The sequence below is a fragment of the Eutrigla gurnardus genome, assembly GCF_963514095.1.
Source record: "Eutrigla gurnardus genome assembly, chromosome: 11".
In the NCBI taxonomy this organism is placed as follows: Eukaryota; Metazoa; Chordata; class Actinopteri; order Perciformes; family Triglidae; genus Eutrigla; species Eutrigla gurnardus.
This window is the reverse complement of record NC_139925.1, coordinates 7,567,339-7,586,386: the sequence shown is the minus strand read 5'-3', so window position 1 is coordinate 7,586,386 and position 19,048 is coordinate 7,567,339. Positions and strand designations below refer to the sequence as shown.

The following is a 19,048-nucleotide window of genomic DNA, read 5'->3' as shown; positions in this document are numbered from 1 at the left end:
GATTTTAGACGTGCGAACATCTGTTTGCGATTATTGATGCAGGCTATAGGTTTTATTCTCATGTGCACGATTTTTTTTAATCTGCATGTCTTCAAGAACTGCGTGTTAAAAGATAATAAAAGTCATGCGTGGATCCAGTGTTACCGACTGTCCAGTGCTGCTGTGCTTCCTGGAAAGCCCTGGTGATATTCATCTATTGATGCATCTCATGTTTGTTGCATCAAAGGCCTCTCTGGATACAAGCACTTGATTGGCTGTGCTTCCGCCTTAATCATAGTATTAACTCTGACTTTTGATTAAGGCTTTAGCCAAAGTGGATTTGGAAACGGATACGGTGAAAGTGCTGATATTAAATTTGCTTTTCTTTTGCAGAGCTTCGGGACGGAGGACCGCTCTGAGAGACACACTGCTTTTTTTCTTCTTCTTTTTTTTTTTTGCTGAGCTTATCAGCCAACGTGTTTCCATATGGCATTTTCTATCGTTGCTACGGAGGATGCAGGGTGAAAAGCCCCGAGCAAGGCTTCCAGTTCCCCCGCCAAAGAATGCTGGCATGAACGTGAAGATTAAAGCTGCCATTTCAACTCAAGTGAAACCGTGCACACACTAACTGGCACCAGAAGGGACTCTTCCATAATTACAGAAATTAGATCGAGTGTGCCCAATGGATATTTGAATCCTGTCACTTTGCTCTAAATAGCCATGGCAGAGAGGACCTTTAAACAGTTCAAACTATTTGGGCGCCAACAGTGAGAGGTTTGGCCGGTGGCCTGCATGGACAGTGAGGTAATGGTATTTGCACCAGGAAATGTTGGCCAAGCCCGTTGCTACGCAAATATCTTATAGCATTTAGCTGTTTTGTTTTACAATGCATCGGTTCACACTTGATTATCAATGTAGACAGTCACTTATATGCCAGTCTACTCTCTCACAGTCGACCCAATATAGTTCTTGCTTTAGCAAAGGTTCTTATAAATAAATTCCTTGTCCACCTGCAAGGATTTTGTGATCACATGATGGTTTTACAAAAGTCACATGGTGCCCATGTCATATGGGTCGGGCTGCTCATTTGTTGCTTTGTAGAAATAGGCACTTGTCTAGAATTTACAGGTGCTGAGGGCCAGTGGGCTAGATTCCCAGTGTGGAACGCATGTTGCGAAAGTGAAATGAGCTTCAATATGAAAACCAAGAGTTCCCACGGGCTGCTAGTTTACTTCGACGACGAGGGATTTTGTGACTTTCTAGAGCTTCTCATAGTCAACGGTAAACTCAGCCTTCGCTTCTCGATCTTCTGCGCCGAGCCCGCGACGGTCGTATCCGACACGGCGGTCAACGACAGCCAGTGGCACGCAGTCACGATAAGGAGAAACTTTAAGAACACGACCCTGAAGGTGGACAATGAGACCAAGTGGGTGGAGGTGAAGTCGAAAAGACGGGATATGACTGTTTTCAGCAATTTGTTTGTTGGTGGAATACCACCGGAGTTACGATCCGTGGCGTTGCGACTCACATCCGCTGCAGTCAAGGATCAGCTACCTTTCGCTGGATGGTTAACTGACATAAAGGTCAACAACACGGAGTCTGTCACGATCAACAGCGAGGGGGTCACAAAGGACCTCTGCGGCTCGGCCAACATGTGCTTAAATGGAGGAGTCTGCAGTCTAATTAACAACGCACCAATGTGTGACTGCTCTCGGACGGGCTTCCAAGGAAAGGACTGCAGTGAAGGTAAGACATCTGGATTCAGTTCAGACATCCAGTCGGTACAACGTGTCCTCTGTAGCCCTGCCAGTCAGCCACAACGTGGGCTGATTTAAACAAACTCGAGCACCCGAAGGTGATGACAATCAGTCCTAAAGTAATGCATTCCCCCTCCTCTATTCGGATTTGTTTTAGTCTTACGACGATCTGCAATAAGGTTGTTTGTAATGAGCGAATCTCCTGCAAGGCCTCATTAGCAAAACATGCAGGTGTTCTCCATCCCCAAAGGTGTTTTCCATTCTTCTAAAACAGGTCCATGGGGATTGGTTGACCTATGAAACATCATCTCCAATGGCTTACCTCAAACACAAGAGCAGGGGTAATCATCTACCAGTCCGATGGTGTAAACATGCATCATGTCCTTGACTTCGTACCTGTATTTAAAGCGGCCAATAGATTTGCTTCATTGGCAACAGAAGGAAAAATTACATTTTAACTGGCTTGTATCAGTTGCTAACATTGTGGTTTTTAATACAGTGCCACTTTAAACTTGATACATTATGATCTGTCGTTATCATATTATTTTCTAAAAACACACTCTAGCTGTATCATGGACTTCCTTCGGTCCCAACCGATGTATTAATCACAGCAGATAAAACAATCAGCTGTGTAATGCAGGAGGATAAAAGAGCTGGAGACGAAGCTAATTGATACGAAAAGAGAACACAAGGTTCTTTGAGATATTTGAGATTAGTGTCACTCTGTCGAGGCCAAATATTTTGATCCTAATATCAGGAGCTCGTTAATTTCTGAGTCCTGTTTGTAATGAGTGTGTATCAGCATTCAGGGCGTCGGGTACAGAGCCTCCCACAGGTTGGCAGTTCACTGCTGTGCTGGGGAGGAGCACGTTAGTTGGTCAGGCCCAGTGTCAGTGGGGGAGGGGTGTGTGTGTGTGTTTGTGTGTGTGTGTGTGTGTGTGTGTTTGTGTGTGTGTTATTTAAAAAAAATTTATTTATCCAGTTTCATCAAGTCCTCAATGGACTCTTGTAGTATAAAATATATAGGCCACAATTTGCATTTCATTGGAAATGCTCGTGTATCTTTATCCAAGCACATAATCTTTTATTAACAATAAGCTCATTAGGCCAGCTGATTGTCATTAGTCATTGAGGCAAATGTGAAATACCACTAATTAGAATGTCCACGGTGTAGGCTATGTTTTATTTTTCTGCTGGCTTCATGTTTTCTTGACCGTGTTCATACAGCGGGAGGGAATATCAGGTCTTTTACTAACCCCATGCACTGACAGGATGAATGATTGTTGCTGCAGTTCACTAACAGGCTCTCAGCGTTAGGCTACATTAAGTATTTCTTTATTTAAACCACTGCACATCAGTGAGAAATAGCAGGGCTGCATTGCCATACTGCATCAAAGCACCCGGAATAAATTTAGATAAAAAATTAACTGTGGCAGTAAATATGCTTGGACATGCCACCCAGACACTGTTATTGTTCTCTTTCTTGCTCTTTTTCGAGTACAGTCTATAATCATAAGCCTTTTACTATAATAGTGTCATTATTTATTGCACCAACATGCTTTGTTCCATTGTGGATATTACTGAAAATTGCATTTCACCACCTAATAAAGTGTTTGTATTTTAAGGTAATTGGACAAACACTGCCTGGAGAAGCCTCTCTCATGCCAACATGTCACTTGGTTTGCTTTTGACATTGGTACATTTAGTTGATTACACTTTAGTTATTTGTCTCACCTCTGCATTTAAGAGTTTATTATACTGCACAACAGCTTATTTGGCCTACTTTGCTCTAAGCTGAAGAAAAGGTAGTGTTGTTCACTGTCATTAATTTTATGGCAGCCATCTTTTTCCTTATATGCCAATGAGCCTGATGAGAGTTCCCTCTCAGGAAATCTGTGATGTTCTAGGAAACAAATGCAATGAATTTCTGATGATTCTTAAAACAAATTGCACAATCAACAATCTGTTGTGGATGTTAATAACTTAACAACGGGTTATTATCCAGACGATTATAGCCGACTGTGTTTTAATAAAGATTTTGTGCGTTAAAGTCATATCTGATGAAATATCCTTAACACACATTCTGGGAATTAAGCATATTCATTTTCATGTGTAAAGATTAAATTATAAAGTATAACTCAGTGCTCTGTCTTCTCACTAAACTCATTTCCAACCTACTAGGATTTGCCTGAGCAGAGTTGGGTCAAAGCAAATTAGCTTTAGAATTCCAAACATTTGATACAATATATAAATATAAAATTATATTACCTCGGAAAAAAAAACATTTGCAAAAATAATTATTTGAATATTGTTTGAATGACAACAACACTGGTTCTAAAAGATAAAATAATGATGTGGCACTTAATATCAGCAAGCTGTTGACCTATAATGTTTAATACTTCAGTGTCAGGGTCTATTTTTATGAGTGGCTCTAAATGAAATAATACTTTGAAAAATAAATGAGTATGTGCTGTTAGTCAAGAAATTGCGGGAAAAGATCATCACTCTCACACCAGGGTGGCTACTGATGTTAATAGTTTTATGGCTGTGAAAGAACTAATTGGTTATGTTATTGCAGTGTTAGAATGAATGATGTAAAAGATATTGCCTTTGCGCTGCACTAAGGATGAGCAGTTATTGTTTAAAGAGGTCAATGTAATGAATATACCATGACAGTGGGGACCAGAGCCATTGTAGTTCGTGAAGATGAAAGCTACATTATGATAACGCAAATTAAAAATACGGTCTAATCTCTTTCCATGTTGCGTGTCTATGTCCACGCAAAATAGCGGAGTTGGTCGTCTCATGCACTAGCTTAGTGACTTGAGGTTTGATGGGATAAATAAATGGTATATAAATCTCAAACGAACATATTCATGATAAAGTAAGTATCCCTACCAGCTTTACCAACTAAAATACCACAAAACACTTTGACTTGAAACCCTGAAAAATGCCCAGTTCAGCCTAATTTTAGGTGCTGCAGTGACAGTGACAAAGGAGTCACTTTTCCCAGATTTAGAAGGTCTCCCAAGTGCGCTCATTTTGCAAGCTCCAAAATGGTGGGTGAGAAAACCACTCAAAAAGAGAGCAGCAACCTGAATGTCTTTAATGAAAGTTGTACATCTGCTCGCTTATTATATGTACCTTGCCTGAATAAACACCTCGAAGCATGGAAGAGGGACTACAGGTTACTGAACTGAAGTAATTACATCCAAAAGATTACACAACAGAAGCCTCAAAGACAAACAGGCAATATGTCAGTAGAGACGTGTCATGATAGTCAGCTGGGCTCATTCACCAATCCTTCTTAAAAAGATCCCAAGAAAAGTCTAGGTCACATTCACAACGGATTCTTAAACCACATAATTGTTAAATTGTATTTTTCTTTTGTATTAAAAAGAAAAGTTGAGAGAATTAGGTAAAAGAATATGACAAATGATAAGTTATCATGTCCTTTAAAATTAATTTATTCTTCACCAGTAGTTAGGTTTAGGCAATAGTGGAGGTTTTCTTGACAAAAAGCTGTAATAGAAAAAAAAGGAAAACAACACTGATAACTTTATTTCTACAAATGTATCATATTCAGTTGTTATGGCGAACACGTCAACACAACGCGATATTAGCATTCATTTAGAGTTGGATTGCCCAATGAATTTCATGACAATATTCACTCTTTTTGTAGCTCTGTTTTGGTCTCCACCAACTCTTTGGGGGGAAAACCAGCTCTATAGTTTCCTAAATGCTTAGTCGCTGTTTGATGTTGGGCAGGTGTCATACAAGCTGTTTATCAAAGTGCTGAGAACAGCTGACCCGTGTAGTTGGAAATGATGTTGATGAAAGCGGTCAGACTGAACTGCACCGTTAAAGCTGTGGGTTGTAAAACCAAAACAGTGAACCGAAAAGGTGCTATAAAGCTCCGTTACTTGGGTTACAGTTCTCTGTGGATTTGTCACCACGAGCAGCCCCTCTCACATCGCGCTTGTTCATTTGATCCGTTGTTAATACAAAAATATGGATTCATGCAGATTTAAATCTAGCCACATGTATTCAAATACAAATGTATGTCTGACCTTGGTGTGCCGTAGCCCTCTGTTTGTGTGCCTGCAAAAAGAAAAGAAAACCACACAAAGCCCTTTCCTTAGCCTTCCAAGTCTAAATAGCACAAAAGAACTGGAGTTAACAATGCGTTTTTTTGACATGTCATTTGTTTGAGCTAAACGACTGTTAGACTGTTAGTTCATGCTGAACTCTTTACATCAACTGTATTTTACATCTCAGACACCAGACTATAAAACGCAGTAATATTACCTGCGATGAGGAAAGACTGGTAGCTCTTAATAGCTCATTTCTGCCACATAGCAAGACGAAGAGATTCAATTCCCATCGGAGCCATCCATGCTGAAATTGTATGAACTCATGGTACCTTAACTCACTTTGGATGAAAGAATCCACCCAACTTTGCCAGCTAATACATTATTCTTGCAAGTTCAGAGATTTTATTTCCCCACCTCAAGGTAATGTGGTATCGCCGGTTGCTCATCCTGAGCTGAATGGGGGAGGCAAGCAACAACAACTTCTACGACAAATGTCTGAGCATGGGGAATTTGAACAGAGCAATCATTTAAATTAACGATAAGCTATTGTTCCAGCCTAAATCAATGGTTTCATCCCAGTCAGAATCCGTATTCATCAGAAATCAAATCTAACCATGAACAATCTGGAAGTAGTAATACAGGTATGTTTTCTCATACGTTTACCTAATGGCCATACATTGGTTAACCTCCAAAGTACATTGGAGTTTGACATTTACCTTTCCATTAAATCATTTAAAAGCTGTCGTATCACTTTGATCAGATGGAAGGATCACAGGATTTGCCACCAGACCTGTCAAGTCCCCCCCCCATCCAACCGCAAGCTTACACATTGCTCGACCTCACACACGCACACATAAATCCCTTTGATCGGTAAAACAATTATTTAAATGCACTGTTCTATGGCCAGTAAGTTCCCAGAATCTGTCCTCCCTTTTCTCATTAGATAAATTATTTTGTCCTGATAAAATGGAACGATGTTTATTTCATCCTACATTAGCTAAACATAAATCAGCCCAAGTTAAAAAAGTAGGGCAGATCTAAAGAGTGTACAGCATTTTATTTTTCATTTCGTGCATTATGTTATTTAAAGGATAACTCACATTGACTGCATGGTGAAAATAACTGTGATTGCTTTGCACTTCAGTGAGGGCATAGCTTTTAAGGCCTTGTAAAGATTAAGTTAGAGGTTTTTGAAACTGATGTCCCTCATTGAAGGACTGTCAGTCAGAAGACTTAAACCTCTTGATAAAGCTGCTAAATACATGATGACAGGGTACAGGTAGGCTACAGTTAGTGAAATTATATCACACCTATTTTTCACATTTGGATCATAATCATCAGATAGTTACACTAATATGTAAAGTTTTACTACAGTTAATGTTTTTAGCTACACATTTACATGTACATATGTAAAAGCATTTTTATGATGGGTTTTTGGTATGCCATTGGTCCCTTTAATGTTTTTGATGACACTGGTTCCCTCACTGGGTCTGTTTTACACAAATTGATTTTTAATCCGTGGCAATGGGATTACCCAGTAAAATGTCCTGCCAGTAGAATTTGAAACGTGACGACTTTGAAAACCCTTTCATTACATTTGAGTTGGTGTTTTACATTATCTGTCACACCAGTGACTCGCCACCTGCCATAACACCACTTGGTATACAGAGGAGGAGGAGGTCCAATTCCCATTCTTCTGGAGTCATGTCTCTGACTAAAACATCAGCTCAGTATTAACTCCCCTTTTATGGTAGCTCAATTTTGGTCTCCACCAACTCCTAAGGGAAATTTTATGCAGTTTTTTTTACAGCAGCTTTAATATTGCATTTACGCTATTTTGTTCCAAGTTGTATCCTGAAGGAAAATTCAACCTAACACACAGAAAGAAACAATAGAGTGGCTGGGGGAAAAAATTAATGGTCTATTTAACAACTATAAAAGTTAAATCAATGTGTTTTAAAGATTACAACAGTTGGAAATATATCTTGTGGCCACAGGAAGCATTTTACAATTTTGGACTTTGGGCCAACTTAAATACAAAAGCAGTGATTTTTGCACACCTCTGTGGGTCAGATTTTACATTGTCATTCCATCTATATGGTTTCTCAGGACCATAACCAACGGACATAACATAATAAATATAAACTGTACAACAATTTGGGCAAATACATTGATGCAAGCAGTAGGCAACAATGTGCAAGCCAATAGGGAGAGGTGTTCGTCGGTGTAAGCATAACTGACTGTGTGTGTGAATGTGTGTGTGATATTTGACATGTTTTTTAGGCGATTTATGGCTTTATGTGAATGACATATCATTTTTTGACCACCTGGCTTTAAGACAAATTCTTACTTAGAAACGAGCGCTCCCTTTTCAGACATGTCTGTCATCATAGCACAAAACCATGTGGTCTCACTGTCTCTCCGGAAGTGTCATTCTGCCTAGAAGCCTCCTGCAGCCTCACCCAGACAAAAGCAGATTAATAGTATACTGCTGTCTCTGAGTCCAAAGACAGATATTGGGATCAAAAGATTAGAGGGATTTTCCCGGAGGATTTTTGCCTGTTTAAATACAACCGCTCCTGACTGTCAAAGGGTGTTTGTGAAATTCTTTGACACCAAACTCCTCCTTTAGTGGGATTCATCCCCCAGCACAAATAAACACGTCCCAGCAGCCACGCGCACACACGCTTGTTTTAAACTGGGCTATTGAGTGTGCATCTTATTGAAGCATGTTTGCTGGCAGGTGGAGTTTAGAGAATATCTTGAGATGCATAATTCATTGATTGAATCCTGTTATCTCTTAACCACTGGCACGAAGTGACGTCCTGTATGCACGTCTGCATCGGGCAGAATTTCCCTTTTGAATCCATTATTCTTGTTTGTTTATCATATATGACGTCCTTATTCATTCCTGTGTTTTGTACGGAAACGTCTCTCGCTATGAATAATTGCCGAATGTTTTATGCAATCTGAACGGTCTGATCTCCCCTATAATACAGAGATACAGAATAAAAGCTGCATACAGGCGAAAATGTGCCTCTTTAAATTCACGGCTGTAGACGATATTTTCACTTTGAACATAAGTTGCCTTTGATGCCGCTGGTTGGGTGTCATCCTTCATGAGAGTCGTCTGAAATACTTAAAACCAGTCAAAAGTGCACCGCCATAATTTGAAAGCTGTCGCGCTAATGGTGGAGCGAAGACAAATCACTTTTCAGGAACATCTTATGTGACTTTGAAGCCCTTTGTGACTGGAAGAGCACAAATAAACCCAACTTGACTATTGCAGTAGTGTAGGTTATTTTAGAGTGCTCTCTCTTGCAATACATATTTCTTTACCCTTAATGTAGATTTTTTTTGTTGTTGATCAGATTCAGAAACCATTGCTAGCAAGGACCTTTCTTTTTCTTTTTTTAAGAATCTGTATCTTTTGTCATTTATAATGGGGAGGGGATCACTGTTCACAGTACTTAGAGCTTAGCTGCATTTAATGCTCGGTGTGTTTTATTAATACGTTTTTTTCTTCCCTTCTTTCGCTGAAGAGCCGCTCTCAGATAGGGATTTGTCACACGTCAACAGTGAGAGACACAACTAGAGTTTCCTTAAGCAACTGCTGAGCGTATTTAGCTAGAAAAGGTGCTTGCTTCAACACAAAGCTGTGATTTCTGCTACAATAAGTTACAAATAAGCTGAGCCCATACTTACAAATGAAGTTTACACTGATTCTTAGTTGACATCTTAGTTTCCCTGCCAGGCCTTATACTCAAGAGTTTAACAGACACTGCATCGCACAAAGATTTACTCCACATCTGTAATACTATCCTAGATATTTTCAATCCTGGGATAAAGGTTATTAAAAACTACTTTATAAGCTGCTCTGATTATCCTGTTGGATCATTCCGACCCACAAGATGTGAAAGAATGGCGAGGTCTTCAGCACATCTGCTCCCACAATCCTCTGTGTTTGGGCAGTCTCTTGAGAAATGTCGGGATTGGACTACATTGTCCACGAGCCATCTGTCCTGAGAACCTTGTCTTAGCTGCGTAATAAGATTAATTAAATCTAACGCTAACACTGTGTGAGTATATTAAGTTAGTAATATTTAAAAATATATATTTTATCAAGTCTGTTTCCACCAGTGTTTCCATTCTAAAAATGAGAGAAAAAAAAAGAATTTCTATATCAATGTTTCGCACACTTTTGGGAACCCACTTTTGAAAAATCACATCATGAGAAGAATGTGCATAAATTAACCTTCCTCACCATTTTTACTGCCAGATTCTGCATCATCTTATGTTATCTTGAATAGATAAACCAGCCATTTTGAAGAGATACATTTGATAAATCACAGCTTTGCTTTATCCATCTGTTATTGAAAACATATACACATTCATACAAGAGACCAAATAAGTATAATAATATCAGTTCCTTTCATCATGGAGTTAACAGGCTCTCGTTTATTTTCCCTCTCATCAGTAAAACAAACACAATGTGTGCTAGCCTGTAGTCGAGTCAGTGTTATAAGTAGGCTGCAATTATATTTTTTTAACAATACTATGAACAATGAACACTTATTAATACATTAATAATAACATTCAGACTCTCTTGTGTGACTCAAAGGTGTACTGCAGATATAAATGCTTATTAAAATCCCCTGCGACCACCTGTGTGTCCCAACCCAGTCATTGGGAACAACTGCTCTACATGACATTCAGAGCATCAACATAGCAGCCTGTGCCTTTTAGAGCATGCTAGTACATGTGAGTGTGGGCCTACCCCACTGGCTAGCTCACAGCTGCCACTATGCACTGCAGTTACACCTTCCTGACTAATGGCGTCGCCATGGCAGTGTAGCCTCCCGGTAAGTACTGTTAGCTCTGTCAGCTATGTTGCTATGCTCTGTTAGTGCTGTGACCACCATTAGCTGTGACCACTGTTAGCTGTGACCACCGTTAGCTGTGACCACCATTAGCTGTGACCACTGTTAGCTGTGGCCACCGTTAGCTGTGACCACTGTTAGCTGTGACTACCATTAGCTGTGACCACCGTTAGCTGTGGCCACCGTTAGCTTTGACCACTGTTAGCTGTGACTACCATTAGCTGTGACCACTGTTAGCTGTGACTACCTGAATTCAGAATTTAGCATCTCTGTGGTAGTAGTTTCGTTTTGCAAAATGCTCTTATGATCTTTTTGGCAGAGAAAATTATAAAATTGTGACCAATCCCATATATGTGTGTTCAATATGAAGCCAGCAGTCAGTCAGCGTAGTGTAGCATAGCGTAGCGTAGCACTGGAAACCACTAGCTTGGCTCTATCCAAAGGTAACAATATCTGCCTACCACACACATTTTAGTTTTTTTAGACAGTCAGCGAGGTGTTTCTGACGGTTTCTAGTGTTAAGCTTACTGTTAGTTAGCTGCAGCCTTATTGAATGGAGAGACACAAGAGCGATCTTTTTACCGCCATAAAGCAAATAAGCATCTCTCCCCAAACGTCCATCTATCATTTGATTAAGTTTGCAATCAGTTTTCATGTAGAGAAGTATCTGCTAACTACTAGAAAATACTAACTTATTACGCTGAAATGACAAAGTCTTTGTACACCAGTTGACATTCTGCCAAAATATGAAACCCTACCCAAGTTACGAGACACTGTCCCATTTTTAAGAGCTGCAGTGTCACTGGCATGACCTCACAAAAAAAAAAAAAGGTGACATGAAGATTGCACTGTTGACCGACTCAGCTGGTGAGAGTAGGAATCGTGCTGCTGTGGGAGCTATCAATTTCCATCTGAGTGGCTGGTCACTCTGCCCATTTCCTCTCTCTCTGCACTCTTTACTGTTGCTTGAGGAGGATAATGAGGGAGAGGGTATGCTGTGTAATGCCACTAACACTCCCCTGTGAGATAGATGCATTAGGTTTAGGCTGTGGTACTAAGAAATGAGACCCCACTTCTTCTCATTACTCTTGATTTGGTCAAATTTGTAATTTAACAACAAATCGATCCTCTGGTAGCTCTGACCTTTGCTATGGGGCATTTGTCCCTTTACAGTTTCCCTTAAAGCGCCACTGTGACAAAGGATTTCAGAGCAGACTTTGTGGTATGATTTTTCAAATTTACAACTGTCTAATGGGCTGACAGTGGATTCAATGCCTTCTGTTCTCTCTTTTATTGCATGTATGGTAGTGACATTTGTACCCCCCGATTAATAACGCTGCAGAAAAGTGTTTGTGTATGACATCATCTAAAGACACTGAGTTGCATTATTGGAGTTGCATTATTGGAACTGCAGCAGTATCTGATGAGTTATAGGCTACTGAGGAGGATCCCAGAAAAAATGCCTGTCGATTTAGATGCATTTGTCAATCGTGAATCACAAATTAGCTTGACAACAGTAGTGAGGGATTTACTGCATCCTAATACCAGTTTCCAACTGTGTGTGTGTGTGTGAGTGTGTGTGTGTGCCTGTCTGCTTGCCACGCTTGTATTCTCCATTTAGACACAACTGACAAATGTGGAATAAGAATGTAATTTAAAAACCACAATCACAAACAGCAGTGACACCAGGTGTTATCTAATAAATATAGTGTATGGATTTTGAAATGAGATCATGTGTGGGGTACTCGGGGGGGGACTTGCTGCATTCACGTCACATAGCATGCTGTCACTTAAACATTTTCAAGCAGTTTCTTGTACATTTCTCTGCTGCAACACCTTTAAAGGGATGTCCAAAGACACTACGCAAGTGTTTTTTGCAATTAGATTTTCAGCTGTTCCAAAATAAAACATGGTAGTAGCTGACCTACTTTCTCAAAGCAACGCTGGCATGATAAACTGCTTCAGTTTGAGGCTATTTAAGATGGGATTGAACTGCTTGCATTAGGAAGTGTCAGTCGCTTAATAATTCATGATAATCATTTAACATATAACTTCTTCACTGTTATTACATTTTACATATTATACAACATGCCCCCATTAAAGTTAATCTCTCACCTCCTGTCCAACCAGTCTTCTAAATAACCATAATGCTGCGAGAGAGAATAAATAATGTTTCCCCGAATGAACACGCAGGCAGTTTTTGGTGTCACAGTTCTTTTTAAAAATTTAAGGTAGAGTCTGACTTTCAGATTTTTTAAATACACAACTTTCTAGGAGAGAATGAGGCCATTTGTTTAAGAGCTACTGCATTACACACACACACACACACACACACACACACACACACACATGAACACAGACACAATTAGGCTCTCTAGAAGAGTCTGCAGAAATATTATTTTAATTTAAAGTTATTATTGAAAGTGGCTATGATTACACATGCAGTTTAGTCCTTAATAAACTTACTAAAGAGAATATACATGATTAGACGGCACAAAGCTTCATCATTATATCAGTGAAAACCCTTTCAAGATCAAGCTTCTTATTTTCTTGCCAAGAAAAATAGGCATGTGTGCTTCTGTAAATTTGGCTCAGTATCACTTACACACGTATATTTTGACTTTTTTTGATAATTAACTCCAAAGAGTTTCCTTTCAGAAGACATCAGAATCAAGAATATAATAAAAAAAAAAAAGTTCAAGGGCAGTGACCATTGGATTTTTGGAGCACTTGTTAAGAGGTTGAAGTAAATACCTCTTGAATTCTGAGATTATTCTCTAGAACCAGCTGAGACAAGGCAATCATAGAGGCAACGAGCTCCACCGAACCTTTAACGCTGCAATGCAGATGACATTAAGGGTGGATGACAAAGGTTGATTCGGGCAAACAGCATGTTCTTGTCAAATGGCGGAGAAAAAGAAGAGTTATTTCTAATGCTGGATGTTGTGTGTAGTGAATGTGACACACGTTCCTTTATGCAAAATGTAGCATCTCCCATGCTCTTGCCACATCTCATCAGCCCGCTGCATTCACAGACACTGCAGTATAGACATAGATGTTTTAATGATATTGTGTCGAGCTCCCTGATGGTAGCTTTGTACAATATAATCAGCCCGTTCTCATTCCCAGGGTGTCAAATCCCGACGCTTTGTCACGCCTTCGGCGTCTGATACCGACGCACGAGTGACCCTTTGGCATCTGAATGAGATGCACCAGCCTTTCAAGTAAATACAATGTAAACCCATCTGCGTTATTATTAAACGTTCAGAGAAAATGCTCTGGGAGTGTTATGACAAATAAAGAAATACGCACACATGGTTGGTGGGCCAAACAAATACAGGACATTCAACCAGGAGACGGGTGTTTGTGTCCCAAAGTGTTGTTGAGTTAAATTGGGTTAGATGTTTGTCCATACATGTGACATCGTTTTAATTCGTTTACATAGCTATTTTAAACCCAACCATGTTGTTTTGCTTTAACTTAAGTGTTTTTGTTTGAATTAACCACTTTAACCGCATGTTTACTGTGATTGGCTATCCAGTGCGTTAGAAAGTGACCCCAATGGGTCTGACGAAACATTGGAATGTGACTAGTTGGATTGAGAAATGTGTTGGAGTCACAGTGGATTGTAGCTTTCTACGAACTGTCACTTTGACGTTCATCGACTGTCACAGTTTTGAGCTCACAGTCAACAGTCAGTGTCAATGTTGTGTTGAGGTGTCAGAATCATGTCTGCAGGAGGCAAATAGAATCGATTCATAGATATATTTACCATCCTTGATATGTATTTTTCTTGTCTGCTGTCACATACCGGATGCTTAATTTGGTTTGGCATCGACTTGAATAGTAATGTAATTACTTTCCATGAGCTAAACACCATGTGCATGATCAACAGCACAAGACCATCAGAGATGCAGATCGTCTGATAGACAGTTGAGTGCATTTTGGTGTAGTGTTACCAGCACAATAGCACTGGGATCACTTTGTCAAGGGGATTAAATGGATTTACGTCTCTGGATTAGGATGCAACCAGCTGGGTACATTTGTGAAAGAAAGTCTGTGTGTGTGTGTGTGTGTGTGTGTGTGTGTGTGTGTGTGTGTGTGTGTGTGTGTGTGTGTGTGTGTGTGTGTGTGTGTGATAGGAGGCTTGTTTTAATGGCCCATGTCAGGTGACACTGCTGTCAGAGGGAAAGCTTCTTCTCTTCAGAACACTGGACACAACAACAAATCCTATTTTGACATTGTTTTCTTAAATACAGTATCACAATTAGAAACATGCTGTTTCTCCCGTCAGCATTTATCGTGTGTGTGGAGAACGTGCTCGGATCAGATCTCATGTAAGGATACTATACTGCATGCTGCTGTACCTAATTAGGATAAATGAATACCTCTAAATCTGATTTTAATTTGGTTTTGATAACCGATAATAAGAGGAAGGGAATCCCTATAAATCAATATTAATTGCATCATCACCTTATAATAACAAACATAAAATATTAAGATAAACAGACCACTCTTGGAATAAAAATGCAGTGGGAAGAATTATACTTACGGTCCCGTGGCAAATGTCAGCGTTGGTCTTTGGAGACTTGACATCAGCAAACGGTTGTGATTCTTTTGCTTTTTCACTTCTCATGTGGCCTCTTTGCAACTGCCAGCTTCATGCTTGCCTCGTCAGAATGCATTTTCAGCAGTGTGCTTTTCATCATCAAGCTTACTTTTTGTGAACAAAGTGCACCTATTTGAGTTTCTTTCACACAACACAATCTCATTTATGTGCTGTAGATGTCCAAACTGAAATCATGAAATATGATGCACACATTTTAGCTAGGATAAATTTATATGAGTTTCTGTGCACATCTCACTTTTAATTTAAAAAAAAAAAATGAAAAAAGTGCATATCTATCCCATTCTACAGGGGTGTGGATAAATGAGGCAGTACTTTAAATGACATAGTAGGCCTTCTTCACATTCTGTGACAGCTATTGCAAAATGTATGCAAAACCAAATTTTACACAGAATTGAACAGAATTGGTCTTGCCATGTCAAGAGAAATGGTTTCATTGTAATTTGTTCACAAAATGATTTGGATTGTTTCTTGTGCATGATCTGTGATTTTGGAAGGGGAACCAGTGGTCATGGTAAGTTTTGGGTCAAAAAAATCCGATTGAGTCTGGGCAAGAAACCCTTTTACAGAGGTAGGAGTTTGTTTTGTAGAGCAAAGTGGGCTTTTCTTTTTTTGCCCAATTAGTTGCATGGTAACAGTAATTGAATTGATAAGATAAAAGGAGCCTTTTTTGTTGTTGTACAAATATTTATTAGACATTGCATGCTACTGTCTTCATGATTTCAGCTCAAGATTGCATATTGAGAAATCATAACAAGTATAACCAAATGTTAATTTTATACCATTTCATGCATTTCTACTGTTCTGATTTTAAATATTTGATATATTTGATGATAAATATGGAATCAGTCTCCTGGCAAATCAGAAGCACTCAACGGCAAATAGAACTGCTGAATGACTTTTTTTGTTCTTTTTGTAGGCAGTTGTGCCCTGACACGCTCTCATTTCACTAGCTTTGCATGTTTTTCCTCAAAGCCCATTTATTTTTCCTCTCACTGGTAGCATGATCACCTCACCTGTTTGCTATTACTTTACCAGTGTGTAATTCTTCTCTTGCACTCCTTTATTGGAGTGACAGATTTTACACGGCGGTCCTCTCACCTCCTCACACCTCACTTTGGTTGCCAAAATCAATGTTAGGGCAATTTCATTCGGGGAGGCAATCTCCTTTTTGCATTGCCAATTTGTGCACACTGGTCATTGCTTTCAGTACGGCGACCAAATCAACCGAATAGAGTTCCAGTCACGAGACCCCAGCGCCCAATCTGAAACCTTAAAAGCATTGCTATACCACAGCCAAGTCTATTTATTTGGGTGCTTTTCTCTTGCACTGCATTTCATCACATGTGGTGTGGAGCAGCTTTTCATTTATGAAACCAACCCAACAAAACACTGCACACAGACTCCATTGAGTCTGTTGAATTAAATTGTTGTTGTTACCAAAAGTTACAGTCCGTCATGTTAAAAAAAGAAAAAAAGTAAAAGAAATAAACAATTTAACGAGCCTTACGCAACAGGAGGAACTAGGCCTCGTGCCTCTAGATGTTTATCCCCTTACGCCTCGTGATCAATACTGGTTCTTCAATCTTTTAGCAGCGATGCCAGTTTTTTTATCTGCCGCCAACAAAGAGTTTAGTTCTTCAAGGTTATATCAAATATTCAGAGGCGCTCATTCAGTTACAGCTCTGTCCTGTATCCCAGGTCAGCATATGAGCAACAAAGGGTGGGCGACAAAATGAAAGGCCTATGCATAGATGGGTGTTTCCTCTGCAGGAGTTTTAATTGTTCACTTGCATGTGATGTTAAATGCCTTGCATGGTTACGACATGCAACGGCCAGTACTAGTCTGCATGCTGCTTAATGAATGTCTTCCTCTCTTTCTCTTTGCCTGTCCGTGCTTCCAGAAGACAACTATACTGAAGGTGGGTATTTTAACCGTTGGTTTACCATTCTTGCTATATTGTAAGCACATATTATTTTACTGGAAATCATATTGATATTACTGGAGTGGTAAGTCTCATTCATCGGATTTTCATTGGGTTTTGTTTGTTTTTATTTTTACACCTTACTGTTATTCATTATGTTATGTATATGATTAAACAAATACCTAAATTAATATTTGAAGGAGGTTTACTAACTTCTTGGTAGTAGACTTGAAATACTCCTGGCTATCAACTGGTTAAATGTGAATTCTTCCCTTCACCTGTTTTTATCCCAGGTGTAATTCAGGGCTCTGTTTGATTGCCTCAATTAAATAAAAAGAAAACAAGCAAAAACAAACAGCAGGGATTTGGACTCAGAGCACCATAATTATACCACTAATCAAAGGTATTAAAAACACACCAATATAGACTTAAATCGGTATTAATAAATTAATTTAAAAAGGTTTGACGTTGTTTCGTGGTAAGTGCCTTTATAAGCTGCTGTGATCAGAAAGGTTTCTCTGTCAATTTAAAATATATGCAGTTTTTATTTTGTTGATTATGAGAAGTGTCTTGTAAGTATATTGTCTTGAAAGGTGACATTAACCACTTATATAGATAATTTCACTCTATATTCTTCTTTATAAGCAAAATTGAAGGAGGATTCCATCTGGAATCGTTGTTAGTTCGAGATCACCCTTATTTTCAAACAGCAGGGTAATGACAATGTGCTCTGTATAGCAGGCAGAAAGGCTCGCTGAAGGAAAGCACTGGAATTACTGCTGTTGGCAGCTAATATAAAGCCCCTTCCTAGAACAACATGCATTTGCCAAGCTGCTTTAGCGGGCGATTCGACAATAGCAAAGGCCTTTCAAGTGTTGTTGGAAATGTTGGAGTCAAATTGCAACATTATGGCATGTCACCTGAATGCCAGAAGAACTCTGGAGAGGAAACGGTTCCACCAGCCAAACAAAGACCCTGTTGTTCACGGTTAAATTAGTTAACTGTGCCATTCAAATGTTATAGACATTAATTGTTAATTCAAACAATTTGTGCTACATGCTACTGAAAATGGCACAGTGACCAAGCGATGTCCAATTAACTTCCTTTCTTTAAATTTCTGCATGACACAAGTATGCCTCAAAGCTGACAGTCATTAAAGGTCAGAAACTTCTGCTATATTTGTGCATAGGGATCGCTCTTTCATTGGTAGGTGGGATGATAGTCTGTGTGCTACTCATTCATAGAGAAAGAAAAAAAAAAAGGTCAACCCGAATTTAGATTTCAGAATGATGACTCGTAAGTGGCTGATGATGCATCGCAACCTGCTTCGGTTGACTAAATGCTCATCGCGCTCGCCCTGTCTGTGCACCCCCTCCCCCCCTTCTCTCCGTCCCACTCTTCCCTATCCCAACACTCCTCAAGTAACACAGACATCTGCTCTGAAAGAGATGCCTGTGTGTGTGTGTCACACAGCTTCCCATGATCCCTTGTTCTCTGCTGACTGTGCTCTTGTTTTCCTTTAAGGTCTGGCACACCTGATGATGGGCGACCAAGGTATGAACTCTGTTCCTTTATTCCCATCATTCCTCCATTGTCCCTCCTGCTCCCATTGTGCTCAGACGTGTGTGTGTGTGTGTGTGGTTGGTTGTGTGCGTGCGTGTGTGTGCATAACTCTTGTGCGATACTCGGCTTGAAGCTTCATATATGGGCTGCCATGTCACTTATTTTGAATGACCTAGTTGGTTTTATGCTCCCAGTGAGTTTTATTTCTCTGTCTCTCTCTCCG

At 39.6% G+C, this 19,048-nt stretch overlaps 1 protein-coding gene across 11 annotated transcripts in view; it reads left to right on the top strand.

Moving 5' to 3' along the window:
• The first annotated feature begins 928 nt into the window (after positions 1 to 928).
• Positions 929 to 19,048, top strand: part of LOC311021393 (neurexin-1a) — a 236,604-nt gene continuing 218,484 nt past the window's right edge. For 6 of the 11 annotated variants that reach the window (XM_084021936.1, XM_084021935.1, XM_084021925.1 and 3 more), the window contains exons 1-3: positions 946 to 1,725; positions 17,242 to 17,259; positions 18,787 to 18,816. In XM_084021936.1, the coding sequence (XP_083878062.1) occupies positions 1,011 to 1,725; positions 17,242 to 17,259; positions 18,787 to 18,816 (763 nt within the window). In that variant the 5' untranslated portion in view covers positions 946 to 1,010. Of the gene's footprint in view, positions 1,726 to 17,241; positions 17,260 to 18,786; positions 18,817 to 19,048 lie in introns of all 11 variants that reach the window. The other 5 variants (XM_084021934.1, XM_084021938.1, XM_084021937.1 and 2 more) reach the window with 3 other exon arrangements.